We start from the raw sequence: 15,572 nt of genomic DNA, 5'->3' as shown, positions 1-15,572 counted from the left end.
ATTTCAGTGTTTTCACGTTGATAAAAATTACTAATACGTAGGAAAATCAGCGAAAATTCTGATTAGTCCAGTTCAATAATTAAAATTTTATATGGATTGTTGGAGGCAGATTTCAAATCATATCCGATTACTTATAGTTCATAATTACATAATATTTTAACCCTTACACGTGGAAACATCCATAGTGTTAGTTTCACTCGTGATCGAGTGAAATAATCATTTCTCTGAAACTAATCATTAATCTGGCAATCTGGTACTCAATTAAGCCATGTACGTTCCGTGAAGTGAAAATTTAAACCATAAGGAGCTTATGAAATGGTTTTGCGCGATTTCCTGTCACATCAATATACCCTTCGATGCAGTAAGTCGAAGCTTATACTAGAAACGATTAAAAATCTGTCGATCGTTGAAGATCTGTAATAAATTTTTGGATCTGACGAATGCCATGTTTGATACTGCTTCTAGTATTGTCTTTGGATATCCTGCTTTGAATGACAGCAATATTTCAGCTACAGTTTACGGACAGTTTGGGACAGCATCGTCTAATTGAATATTAATTTCTCTCAAAGCGGATTAAAATTTGAAGAACGATCGAGTAATATGTTATCGCTTTTTATTGCTATTATCGGCTTGGTCTACACCTGAAAGACCATGTTTATGATAATAAAGAGTTCTGACCTTTTTGGAACAAGTGTGGCATGACATCACATAACTATAAATCTTTGAATCAAAGAGGCTTGAAAAAGTTGCAGCGTGAAAAATTATTGGAATCGAAAATCGAAGGTCGAAGTGGATCATCGGCAAATTCTACCCAAAAATGTATAGGCTTAATTCAGACTGTTTTATTAACTTCTCGCAGCCTCTATTATAGTCCTCAAACCCTCGCATCAACTTTTCAACTCTAGGCTCATTAATTTATAATCTTGTGAAGTCTATTTCAACTTCGAAAGATTATAGTAATGTAAAAATATTCGGCTTTGTTTATGAACTTCCAGTAGTTTCCGAGGTCAATCTCGAACCTCGTGAGCATTTAAGCATGGAATTAAGAACATATTTTTTGGACATTGCCTAACGAAGTTCAAAGTTAATTTTGACTTCGCTGAGAGCGGGAGGCTATAAAAGCCCTGGTCGTGTTGTGAGTAAAGAAATAAACTTCTAATAAATTAGAAGTTTATCATGACAGATAAGATTCGGCTTTGTTATCGCCTCCAACGGAGAAAAAAGGCAGATCAGATAATATAATATAAATGAAATAAACTTTGCTATTGTAGTTTTTCTTCGGATTTTCCATTGTTTGTATTTTGTCTATGAGTGGAAATAGTGAGTTATTAATTAATTAATTCGTAGTGGGAAAAACATAACTCCAGGTAATTATGTGAGCGAATAAATTATGATCTAGATAAACTACTACAGGAATATTTTTTTGATGCGACAGCATTTTGATGGAGTTAATTCCGTCATCAAAGCGCTTCTGCGCTCGGCAAATAATCTCGGAAATTACCTCAATCTCTGCAAGGATATTACGTCTATTTTTTGCTCTAGTTCATCTAATTGCGAATAAAAAGTTGCTGTAAGCGCAATATCAATTTGGTGTAGGTTGCATGAGATGATGTCGTGAACTGAATATGCTTCTTCGCAGAATGAATTTCTTTTAAAGGCAGAGACTTCCACGGCGTTAACATTGAGTTCGATTGATAACGTTGCATGTATGTTATAACTGCACAATAGATGTCGAGTCTTTGTTGCATAAACCTTTTCATTAAATTTAGAGATGCTGAAGATACTCGCAAAACAAATTTGCTCGAAGTTTTCGTGTCGATTAAAATGAAGCATGTTGAAAAGACACGAAAAATCAAAGGAATTAAATTGTGGAAGTTTGAATAACCTCTGTTTAAATGAGAGTGTTTCGTAACTGACTAGCTCGAGCATCACCAGCTTTTTTTAGAAATCTCACAGCATAGGCAACTGTTTTGGATATTTTCTTACCAGTTACTCCATTTGTCATTAATGTTGTTGCCAGAAGTGCCAAATAAAAAGAAATACATAAATGACAGTCATGCTTTTTGCAGGAAGTACAGAGGAAGGATCTCTGAACAGTGCATGTGGGGCAAAGTGATATTCTCAGATGAAGCGCCATTGAGATTGTTTGGCACTTCTGGCTAAGTCTTTGTCAGGAGGACAGGCGAGTGCTTCAGGCCGGAATGTCTTGTGCCTACAGTGAAGCATCCAGGCAGTGTCCATGTTTTGGGCTGCTTCTCAGTTCAGGGAACAGGAGCACTTCATCTCCTTCCCACAAACACAGCAATAAATGCAGTTTGGTACGAAAATGTTCTGATCCAAGAGTTTATTCCCTCAATTGAAAATCAATTTCCTGGTCAAAATGGCATTTTGCAGCACGATGGAGCTACTTGTCATAAAGCCGGTGCTATCAAAAAGCTTCAGAAAAGAATTGAAGAAAGCTTCAGAAAAAAAGCTTCAGATTTAGCAATGAGGAATTGAATAGAAACTGGTCTGAAATATTTAAGGCGTGCTGTATTTTCTGAAATAATAATGTGAGTGGCATACAATTTTTAAATAATAGTGAGGCATAGAACCAAATTTATGGCAAAATTGTTGCCTAGAATGCGTGTTCTCTTCAAGTTTTTTAATTGACGTTTGTATAACCTGAGCGCGGCGTCTCGTTCGCTAATTTCGAAACAAGTATTCAATCGATAAATTTTGCTGAAAACAGTGATGTGGATACTCGAATAGAGATCTGCTGTAATTGCATATAATTTTTTTGCGGGGCAAATTTTTTTTCTCAAAAATAAAAACATAAAAATGTTTTTATATTCATATCGGCCAATAAAAATGAACGCAGTAATTTATTCAAATATCAACAATAATGAATGAACAACGTGTGATTTTTGGATGTCTTGTCGTGCTCACACTTTTTTGGAACTCATATTAATTTCAGTACGCACATTACTTTCGGGATGATTGCGGAACTAACAATTCCCATCCGTTGACTTCTTCATGTTCGGCATCACGATAAACTCCCCAGGATTTAATTGAGGAGTTGAAGTTAGGGAATTGAAGTCAATTGAAATTTTGCCCTCTTCTTCAACTTCCGAACACTTAGCAAACTTCACCAGTAGAGTTGTTTTTGTTCGAGTACTTGCGACGAGTTGGTCTCAGTTATATGCCGCGTCACAGTTCACATATTCAGATCTCTATTTGCTTTGAAGGAGTACATACACTTGATACTTCAAGGCGACCGTAAAGCTTAAACGTATTTTTTCAAACTTTGGGAATACTTGGGTAGTAAGAAATCCAGGCGGAGTTCTCATTTGCAGAAATGGCTTCATAATTTTTATTTTCAGGTAGGAATTCTCTAAGGATACATGACTGCTCGCAAATATGGAAGCTTTGTTAATCTGACCGGCCAAAAAAACGCGGACGTATACCAATAGATATTATATATATAATAATAATAGATAAGGAAAATGTCGTAACTAGTCACTAAATCTTTCAATTCTAAGTCGATGTGAATGAAATGTTGATATTTTATTTCAAGTAAACGCTGAATCTATCTCTTAAACATGATATTCAACCACGTCATGATTTGTGACAACATACTCTTTATTGCGTCAAACAGGAGTGTGTTATATATTTATACACAGTCTGGGAGACCTATTCATATTGCCTCATTTGGTGGTGCCGTTCATTTCAACTCACTGTAGGTTAAACAAGGAAATTCTATATCAGGATATTTTCTTCCGCTAGTTCACTTTGTTTACTTTATTATAAACAGAATTTATTGAAATTGGCAGGAGTTGAATGCAAAACGTCTCCAATTCGTACTGGAAATCGGTTCAGAAATTTTTAATCAATCAGACTTAATTTATAGTTACTGGCAAAAGTAAACGTAGAACTGAAGAGGAATTAAAGAACAACACTCTGTCTAAACTCTTAGGGGGCAGGAACGGGTTAATATGAATGGAAATTTTTTTGGATTACTTTAAAAGTGTTCTCATAGTTGCTGCTAGATGCGCCAAAAAAAGTTGCTGTTGGTCTTAACTTTCTTCTACTTAGTTTATGCCTTAGATTAGAACATTAATTTTTAGCCCATTGCATCTTAGTTTTCATGAGGTTGGGTTGGATATGATTTTCAACTAATTGTGTGTGAGCATGTTGGTACTCTCGTCGTCTAATAATTCTAAATTATTATTTCAAACATATATTGATATTTGCAGAGAAGACATCTCATTAAGTTTTTTATTTATTTCAGGTACCTGAAACGATTGTGGCATTACGAGTGATTACCATCACCTGCCTTCTCTTGAACGGAATGGCCTTCTATGTAATGCATGCATGCATTGCTGACTGGCACGTCAGGCTTAACTACAGGTAAGATATTTTAAGCTCGAAGAAGAGAAATTAACCCCAAAAATAGTTAATGACACTCGAATTGGTAGCCATATAAGAAGATGTTTAATGGTAGTCAATGTCACGGTCGCCATATGAATTTATATTGTTTTTTATGTTCAATGAAGAGACAGGTAATTAAAAAAAATTCACCTGAAAATCAGCAATTTATGCTGTAAATCTTTCGCTCAATTATCAAGTTTATCAAACAATTATCATCAATAAAAATTTACCACATTTTTGTTTTGAAAAGGAAATTTTAGTCACCAGAATATATTCGAGGCGTTTTTTTTGGCCATTATCTCTCATTCATCCGATATTTTCGAGACGTTGCTGGTACATCGTGCCTATATATATTTGCTGACCTGATATGTTAGATTTGAGTGGTAAAACGCGACGTTAAAGGTTTGACGTGATCTTTTTAAACCTTTTTTATGCCGGAAAGTGAAGGAGCTAATTTTCATCAATTTACTTTAAAAAAGAGTTTTCTTTTCAGTTGAATCAAGGAGAACAGAAATGCTTAACATTGTGGATACAACGCTACTCAGAATTCTCAGCTACGTTAATTAATTCTTCCTCGATAGCGGCAACCGAGATCACGGTCGCATGCAGGTTCAAAATAAGAAGCTGACTCATATGTAAAAAGTTTTTTATTAAAAAATTAATTCGTGAAGCGTTTGTGAAGCCATGGAACGGAATTGACATAAATTTATTTCTACCGCATATCTAGCTTACTTTTCAGAGAAAAAGAATTTAATACCAAGAAGACACACCATTACCCGCTATGGTGACGCAATTTATTGATACTAATAAAGTTACAGATTCCATTACCGCACTCAACCACAAATTGCGCCTCCATTAATTAATAAATGAACAATAACAGCAGCAATGAATTAATACTCACTTACTGAGCAGCTCAGTAAGTTTTTGAAAGAATAAATTATTTCTAACACTTGAGTTAATAGAATGAGTGAGTTCTTCTGTTCTTGCCAATCTTAACTCAAGTGATTTATTCAGTTCTTAATATTTACCGGGGCTGTTCTACTTCCAGGATTTCCACTTCCTTCATAAAGGAATTAATCGTTGTAACGAATTTCTTCCCTGCAATGCGGCAAAACAAGTGCCTCTCTCGAGTGTTCTTGAGGATTTCTTTCACGAGCTGCGTGGGATCTTGTCTTGGATTAATTCTAAGGCCGCCTAATTAACCCGAATTTCGGGCGTATTTTTTAGTGCCGCGCGATTATCGATAACTTTTGGGGAAGGAAATTAGCTCAACCTTACAATGGCGAACAAGCCGTTTCATGAAAAATAATGAACATGAACAAAAATAGTGCTATGAGTGCCTATTTTCGAAGAAGAATGGGACGAGGAATTTCGCTTTTCACATATTCTTAACGAAAAAAATCATAGACTGCTAATATCGGCATGATGATAGAGAAAATATTTGCAGCGATTGTTTTAGCGTCTCGCTTTCGATCAGTGAAGGTCCGTTAACTGCATGTAGCTTCATTCATCAGGCAGGTTTACATATTATGTCATAACAATTATTATTATTGCTTGCATTGATCCAGCAGCAAGAGCGCTTCTATTGTTTTCTATTCAAGTATAACTGCTTTAAATGAAATTATGCTTCTGATAGATTGAAAATGTTAATATTGTAAATTTAATTATCCCGTAGAGAATTTCATACAGGTAAAAAAGGTGCCATAATAATTCATTGACGATCTGACTAATGTTCCATGAACTCATACCACTTGTGTGATTAATCCGTTTTAGTTTATAATTGTTTTCTTATTATCTGTCTTGCACTTGTTAAAGTCTTTATTTAGGATATGAAACATTAGTATTCATGGTGGATCATATTTTTTTTACCTGTATTTTCAACATAGTCTCGTCTCATGCTCTTCTGTTTCCCAACAACAATTACACTCAGACATACGTCATCACAGATTGATGTTTATTCAATTTTCTCAGAAAGAATAAGGCTTTGGCCACAAAATACAGGGTCGTCGGCGACTCAGGCCGAGGTGTAGTTCTAGGGTGTCGTTGCAAGTGGACTTGCGCTGCAAATGCTTGATCTGCAATTCGAAGAACGACTGAGAAGCTGTGAAATAAATTCTTGCCCTCCACATTTCAAATAATCAGGACCTGATATACATGTCGATCGCAGCTAAGGCCAACTTGAACTCACTTTCAGAATTAATTTCTGAAAAATGATTTTCGAAAGATAATCATTTATCAGTCATTTCCTGTTACTTTTTAATGTGATGCACTCAACTATTTCACTTTACATTCCGCTTCGTTTACTTTCTGCACATCGTCTTGCCGAAAAATAAATAGACCTGAGGTTTCTCTCATCGTCAAAATAATTGTGCTTCAATTCATAATCGACACATGAAATGCTATTACCTTCACTATTATATTTATCTTAACTTAATTCATTCATCAAACAGTGAAAAGTAAATCAGGACTGTGGATAAGTTTATTTTGACACAATTAGAATCAAATTAAAACAACCAGAATTATATAACAAATAAAAAACTTTAAAAGCCACGTTTTCTTAGCGGACAAAAAAGAGAAACATTAACTACTACATAACATTAAAGTTATGTAAAATGTTATGTAATGTTATGTAAGAGTAAATGTTTTTCTTTTTTGTCCGTTAAGAAAACGTGGTTATTAAAAGTTTTTTTTATTTGTTTTATTTCATTATTTTTACTTTTGTAAACACCAGAAAACATGTTTTTTAAAATGGTTTTATATTTATTTATTTTCTACTTTTTAGTTTAGCAATTTTGGCAATTCAGCTCAATTTCCAGGGTTGGAAAGTCTGGATGTTCGACAAAAAAACTCGATTCCCACCCGTGAATTCTTAGTTTTTTTATATTTTTTTTACTTTTTTTCTAACAAAATTCTTTTTTTTAATTATTACTTCTGATGATCAAATCTTGAATTGTTAGGCAACATAAGAATGCATGCTAAATTTCAAGTTTCTAGGATCACCAGAAGTGCTTCAAATTAAGGTTTGAATTTTTGATGACAGACAGATAGAGACGAAACGAAACTAAAAAAAAGTGGTAACAAGCATGCAACTTCCGTTATATATAGTGTTCAAAAATTAATAGCGGACCATATGCGAGTTTTTCATGAGAAACGTTTGATTTGCGGGGTCATATATCCTGCGTCCACTCTTGCAGTGAGTATTGTAACCTATGAATAAAGTATAATGACACAGGGTTCATCTCAGTACCTGCAAGGGTTGCACGAAAATAGAACTAATGGGACCCTATTGCAGATTGGGTATTGTTGTTTCTACTGCAATAGGATTGAGTCGAAATAACACCCGAGTGAGAGACTGAATATTTTATATATTCCCAATTTATTTATCACCTTGTGCCGAGGGAACATAAATTTAAGATGTATCGTGTATACTGCATCATCCTTTGTATTTGGACTATGAAGAAAGTATTTCGTAGTTGGTTCTGTATTTCATATAATAGGAGATTTCAGTTTTTAATGAACGGCTGCATTTTTGTATACTTAGGCAGCGCATACTGCTTATCATCCAATTTTATTTTCTATTTGTCCATAAATACTTGAGAGAACAATTATTGATAATAAAAATGAAACCACACGACTAAAAATATATTATCTTGTGTTCATCTTGAATAATTTAATCTGGACTTGGTTCCAAAGGGGGAAAAGTATAAATTACACTCCATTAAGTTAAATTGCTTGCATTATTTTGCTGTTGTTTAATGGAAAGTCAGCTTTATTCAAATAATTGGCTTCCTTTCCATTTGATTAGGTCTATTGTTGAAAAAATTTGGGATTTGAAATCCATGCACTTATACCGCATTTGAAATGACTATGATAATCTACATCATGTATGATTTTATGAGCGATTGGGCCTTATAACTCAGCATTTACAGCATGAAGCTTCTGTAATTCTATACATTTTCTTGTTCTCTCATTTTCAAATTTCGTAAATGTTTGGCCGCCTCCTAACCACGTTATAATTTCCCTCAGTTTATTACTTTCGAGCATTTGGATATTCTATTACCCAGAATGCTATCAAATAATCGTGAAAGAATAAAATTCTCAAATGACAGGCATGTTTCTCGGGCTTCACCGGCATGAGAGAATTATTGTAATATCTTATTTCGTTAAAAACGCACTTAATTCGTTCATCAAATTCCAGATCATTTTTTCATACCACTATAATACGCAATTTGTCTGTCGAAGAAAGAGACCTTCAACTTCAGCGCTGAAAATCCAAGCGTTGTTTTTGTACGTGATTACGCTACTACTATTCGTTCAGTGAAGTTTATTAACACTGAACGTTGGTACAGAACTTTCTTATAAGTTACTAGGAATTTTCTGGATTTTACTCCATTTCTCTGTGGCGAAATTCACAAAAACGAGAACCATCAAATTTTCTTCCTCTGTCGGCGAAGGCAGAATTTTTTCCTCACTCGGTTTATTTCAGATTGTCACGGACGTATTTAGGAGTGGCCATTCTATTCTGTATGAAGGCTCCCAGGAAGTGGAGTTTATAATTGAATTCATTAAAAATAATGTTGGTTTTATTTACACACCGGGCAATTTACGCTTAAAGAATGATAAAATCTGATAGAATGACCTGAGATTGTTGCGATGACTGAACTATTTCAAGACAGAACTGAATTATATTCCTTGCTGCAAAGTAAGCCTTTTTTGCAGCATTCATGAAGAATTTCGCTAGTAGAACTAAATGTATGCAAACTCTCGAAACACATATTATACATATATTGATGCAATGATGCCACTGAAGTAAAGAAGAGTGCACACTAAACAATGCAATGATGCCACAAAGAGTGCACACTAAACTAAAGATCGTGAAACAGAGGAGAAAAATTTAAATTTCCTGCTAAAGTTACTATTTGCATTCATAATGGAAAATAGCGATACATAAGTACAAATAAATATAGTAAAATGAGAACAAATACAGTATATGAGGTCAGTTAAAAATAAGGACAATAATTAAGAGGCCAGTCACTGCTAATGACATTTCACAGGCCGTGTAAGCCGGCCTCATTCAACAGGGGAGTGGTAAAAATTTTTTTCCTTCTAATGGCACGTTGCTCTGTTCCTTCAGATTATGTTGATATTTCAACGAATTATTGTCATTACGGTAAATAATGCCAACTCAAATAAGGCGAAGTGTTATAAAGTGTTTCTTGGACACGTATTATGGATTCTTGGTTCCGTAAAATGGTATCCAAACCATCCACGTTATCAGGTAGTAATAAAATATGCAGTTGAACGGACTAGTAAATACTTGCAGTGAATGTGAAGTGAACTTTACACACCACTTTGGCGCCGGTATTAGAGCCTCACATTGGCGCCGGTATTAGAGCCTCACGTTGGCGCCGGTATTAGAGCCTCACGTTGGCGCCGGTATTAGAGCCTCACGTTGGCGCCGGTATTAGAGCCTATTAGAGCCCCGCTTTAGCGCCGGACCGACGCCATAGCCGTGCTGCGTAGCGGCAGTGAGCGGCACTGGCGCGGTACCCGTAAGGCGCTCTCAGTGACGGTTGGCAGAATACGGACAGCGAATCAGAACCATCTTGGCAATGGTGGTAATAGTGCTGTTTCATTTTATTTTATAAAAATCACAGCCCTCCGTTACCTGCTGACAGCTGGTAATATGTTTGACATGCGCAGGGTATACACATATTATACATGAAACAGATTTATTTGAAAAAGACTGCACCATAACGGACGATCCCATATTACGCTGATATAATTAACAGCAAAATTGAACTAAATAGATTGCGATTACCTCCGCAAAATATCCTAGTACATTATTTTACGTTCTGACCAGAACCAGAAAACCAAGTTATTGTATGAACTTCTATCATAAAAGAACGAAGCCCATTCGGTTGCTTCTTTCAAAATTTGCGAACTGAATTTTACATAGCGACCATTTCAATGCGTTAGCATTAATCGCCGACGGTGTAAAAATGTTATTAAATATATTCCGATAAAAACATCAATACCTGTCAAATCATTCATAATAATGTTAGAAATTTAGCCGAATAATTTTATGAACATGACAATTTTTATTAAAATACTGTCAGTCTTTCAATAGATCTACACTCGAGAGATTCATTCATTTTCCAAAATTCATTTTGAGCTCTCGGTCATCGGCAAGATTATCTATATTTAATTCACATTTATACATCTCAACCGAAGTTCATTTGTTGCGGTAACTCGTCAAATTCAGTGCACCTGGGAAAGTATCTCTCTAAGAAGTGATACTGAAATGGTTCTGAAATCGTTTCCAATGACGATTAAGGGAATCGAAACATAAGAACTTTTAACATTCATTTCGAAATTAAATTCTATTTTTATGCATAGCTGAGCTCATTGGTAATTTCCGGAAATAAGCTTTTTAGTATCATTAGTTTTTTTTTCAAGTAAATAAATGTTACTAATACGGTAATAGAATTTACATAATAGGACATCAAATAATTCTTAATAGCCTCTTGAAGTTCAAACTAGCACCTCGGATGAATTTCTCAATCAGTCTGTAATTAGCTGGCACTCAAAATTGAATATTTCGTGTGATACTCACTTATGTTTTTAAAGCCACAACAGTGGACTGAGAAACACGTGTCCCTCAACTACGAGTGCAAATCACGTTCAGATGAGTATTTTTAGGACCCCGCTGCAATAATCATATAGGGGTAGCTGTCTGGTGCACACACCACCGATAACGAGTTTGCGTTAATTTGAAAGGAGGTCATCGCTTCGTCACTCATATTTTCAGGGCGAACGTAAAATATATTTTGATAATTTAAAAACAAGTCGAATCCTTTTGAGCATGCATGTTGCACGTTCAATTTATGACACGACTCCATGGATCAAGCTTACTGAGGCATAAGCAAAGAACACCTTGTGAAGCGCACGCTACGCAAGCAAGTTGACTGTGTCCCTGGAACATGTGCGAGCCGCGCCCGTAGCAGATATTCGCAGCCAAAGCCGCTTCTCAGTATCGCTGCGTAATCTTCTATAATCTTCCTTTTAGTTCAGGTTGTCACCTCTACATTTTCATCAACGATACTGTCTGTGTACTCGAGCCGTGCCCGTAGCAGATATTCACAGCCAAAGCCGCTCTCAGTACCGCTGCGTAGTCATCTATAATCTTCCTTTTAATTCAGGTTGTCACCTCTACATTTTCATCAACGATATTGTCTGTGTGAACGGTGTGGCGGCTGCCTTGCGTAGAGGCCGCGGCGATTTCTCCACTATATAATTCGCTGGTGTGTGCTGCGACAATATAACAGAATTTTATTATGCTAGTTCGACAACAAAATGAAGTTTCGCGATTCGCTTCCTTAAGTCGAACTTAAAAGTTAAATTTAATTGCTTTCTCAAATAAAGGTGCTGAGGCATTCGTTTCAGGTCTTTAGAAATCGATGCTTTTGAGCATAGAACTACATTTAATCTTAGATTTTGTAACCTTAAATAATTCTAGACAGTAAAAAGTCTACGTACATTCCTGTGTCATTAAAGATTTATTTCCATAAAATATATTAATAAAATGAAAAATTTATTACCGGTCCAGACCTGCTATCCGATTTGATAACTTACGTAAGCATCCCACCGCCCAGTCGATGTAATAGTAATTGTTTGGATAATAAATTGTTTGTTAGTGACGGTAATTTGTTCGGAAATTTGATTTAAAATTAAAAATTTTTTAGGGAAACGCTCGTTGCTTTGTCGAATAATAATTATCCTATTGTTGCATGAACAATACATAAGTATGCAATTAATTGCATTCAGAACTCGCATCGCACGTGGGGATCGAAAAAACTCGTCTTCTTCGAATAATTTTACGCCTCACTTTGATTTAATTAAATTAGGCTGTGAAATTATGATTAGTGCAAAGTTTATTAAACTTTTCATCCCCTCTACCTTATTAATTTTTTTTAAAAGGCCTCCCTCACTCACCATTCCAACAAAAAAATAATTGATTTTACTAATTAAAAACAGGGAATGGTTTCATGTCAATGATCAGGGCCCCGACCTTAACCCTTTACGCACTGAATTATGTCGAGCGCACATTTTGACTTGGACGCATACTGCCAGCCATGGACGATGATGGGAGCATGGCTTGGGCACGGCAAACTTGCTTCTGCATGCCCACAACACTTGTGGATGGTTAAACCTTGGCTCAGGCCAGGCATTAGACCTCCTCTGAACGAGTTGGTCTCGGAGCTGATATGTTCAAAACGTAGACTTTTCATCAGAAAATCTACGGAGAGGGTCTGTGAACGTAGACCTTTCTCAGAAAAGTCGAGCGCACGTTTTGCTTCGAAGGCATACTGCCAGCCATGGACGATGATGGGATCATGGCTTGGGCACGGCAAACTTGCTTCTGCATGCCCACAACACTTGTGGATGGTTAAACCTTGGCTCTGGCCAGGCATTAGACCTCCTCTGAACGAGTTGGTCTCGGAGCTGATATGTTCAAAACGTAGACTTTTCGTCAGAAAATCTACGGAGAGGGTCTGTGAACGTAGACTTTTCTCAGAAAAGTCGAGCGCACGTTTTGCTTCGAAGGCATACTGCCAGCCATGGACGATGATGGGAGCATGGCTTGGGCACGGCAAACTTCCTTCTGCATGCCCTCAACACTTGTGGATGGTTAAACCTTTGCACTGGCCAGGCATTCGACCTCCTCTGAACGAGTTGGTCTCGGAGCTGATATGTTCAAAACGTAGACTTTCGTCAGATAGCCTGCTGTCAGAAAGTCTACGGAGAGGGTCTGTGAACGTAGACTTTTCTCAGAAAAGTCGAGCGCACGTTTTGATTCGAAGGCATACTGCCAGCCACGGACGATGATGGGAGCATGGCTTGGGCACGGCAAACTTGCTTCTGCATGCCCACAACACTTGTTGATGGTTAAACCTTGGCTCTGGCCAGGCATTCGACCTCCTCTGAACGAGTTGGTCTCGGAGCTGATATGTGCAAAACGTAGACTTTCGTCAGATAGTCTAAGTCGACCACTTTTCTCAGTGGCGTGAAATGCTTGCTGCGGCCAAGCAATTGTGCCGTCTGGGAAAGTGATCTCGAAATCTTGGTATGTGACCGTGTCGATTTCGGAGTGGCGTGAGATCCTTGCTGCGGCCAAGCAATTGCGCCCTCCGGGAAAGTGACCCCAAAAATTTCGAAGCCGGGAGTCGATTTCTGGAAGGTGTGAGTTGCTGGCTGGGAGCAAGGAAAATCATGCTGCACGTTTTGCGTCGACACTACTCGGTTACACAGAGAATATATTTGTGCTCTAATTTCGTTTGTAAAACTGTTGGAATTCTCTATATAAATTTTCTAGTTAAAATTATTCGTGTATTAAATCGTGATTCAAATCCGGGACTGCTTTCTTTTTCAACCAACAGCAGCCAGTAACATCCAGCCAATGTTGCGATGAGATTTTGGTAGCACCAATAATAATGAGTGCAAAATCATATTATGAAGGATATATATTGTTATTATTGTCTTCCATGCTGCGAGGATATTGCAAAGCAAAGTTTTAAACTAATTTAACTACAGAGAATCACTGTAATGACTGTATTACTAAAAGCCTGGAATATTTGACTCCAAGATTGACCGGAAATTAGCAACGAGACAAGAATATCATAAACGATTATCATTTTTAGTTAGCCATCAAATGTCTTTCTACAAGAGCTACGAAAATTCCTCATAAAAAACGAACAAGATCAGAACACAAACTATGATATAAATAATTTATTAGTCGTTAATTTTGAATGTTGGTGTGTAATTTGAATTTCATGAATAGTAAGCGTTTTATATAACATTGACGACACGATAAATGTATCTCTATGTTTTATTATAGGCATTTTATCAACGCAACCGCTAGGCGCTAGCTGCCGCGTTACCATGGTCACAGTTCCAGTGCAAACTGGAAATCTTTTATTTTTTTTTCATGCAGTCATTCTACTTTTTTGGGCCTAATGGTGAAAATCTCTTTAATACTGGACAGCAGCACCTAGCTCCTCACTGTTGTAATTATTATATTTGAAGTGAAATAATAATGCATTATAATTAATTTTTGGCTAAAACTCGGAGATGCCAATGCATCAATGCGCTATTGATCCCGAAGCAACGGTAAATCCGATGTCGGATTTGCCACCGCGCAACATGAAAGACGTGAATAAATCTAGCGCCTGTGATTGACTGTTTATGAAACCTAAATTGAGAGTAACTGAAGCTGCGATGGTTCCAACAATGCATTACCAGCAAAATTGCGTAAAACGTAAACTCGTTCAGCGCGTTAGTGAAATTGATCACCTTCTTTTAAATTGGTTACAGAAACTCGGCCTTTGTTTCTTCATTTGTGAATGAATTTGAAATTCACGTTAAACAAAAAATAATCAAATTCTGATTTCTGCCTATGACGTGCAAACTTCCGACCACCTTGCACACTCCCAGTCACGTTCAGGCTTCTCTAGAGAGAACACATTAGAAATAAATGCTTCCGTTGGATCACCTAAAATGCACGTCTCGGACAAAAACGCGGCCTGTCTTACGGCCAGTCTCGCGGCCGGACTCCAAATTCAGTGAGCGTAGAATATCTCGCACAATACTGAACGTAGCTCGATGAAACTTGGTACACATAATCATTAGAGCCTAACGGTGATGTTTAGCTCGTGACAATTTTTCAAATTTCGCCTTCATTCGTGAGTTATATTCGTGACACAAGTTTGCGCTCCGCTCTCTCTTAGGTTGAGAGAGTGCGAGTGCTTACTTGCTGTCCGCTGGCAAGTGCGTGCGTGTTTGGGTGTTGTGCATATCCCATTCACCGCGCTAAACGAAAGAGGTATCAAGCTCTAGATCGGGACACCAGCAGTGTCCCGGTGGCTGGGGCTGTCTGAGACAGCCTGACGGACGATCGTTGACGAGTGAAGCGGTTGTCCAGCTCTATGGTGACCTTGGCAATGGCGTCTAGTGCAAGCTATAGCATGTAGCAAGAGGTATCAAGCAAGTTATAGCCCGCCGACGGTGTCGTGCCATCCGTCGGAGGGCTATGTCTACGGAGATGGTCTGTGAACGTAGACTTTTCTTCAGAAAGTCGAGCGCACATTTTGACTTGGACGCAT

At 37.2% G+C, this 15,572-nt stretch overlaps 1 protein-coding gene across 1 annotated transcript in view; it reads right to left on the bottom strand.

Moving 5' to 3' along the window:
• LOC108678090 (flocculation protein FLO11-like) overlaps nucleotides 1–12,884 on the bottom strand; it is a 78,208-nt gene extending 65,324 nt beyond the window's left edge. The window contains exon 1 of the mRNA XM_018166437.2: nucleotides 12,488–12,884. Coding sequence (XP_018021926.2) covers nucleotides 12,488–12,884 — 397 coding nt within the window. The remainder of the gene's footprint in view (nucleotides 1–12,487) is intronic.
• Between the last annotated feature and the right edge of the window lie 2,688 nt (nucleotides 12,885–15,572).

Source organism: Hyalella azteca, unplaced genomic scaffold (genome assembly GCF_000764305.2).
Source record: "Hyalella azteca isolate HAZT.00-mixed unplaced genomic scaffold, Hazt_2.0.2 contig13023, whole genome shotgun sequence".
Lineage (NCBI taxonomy): Eukaryota > Metazoa > Arthropoda > Malacostraca > Amphipoda > Hyalellidae > Hyalella > Hyalella azteca.
This window is presented reverse-complemented; position numbering and strand designations above follow the sequence as displayed.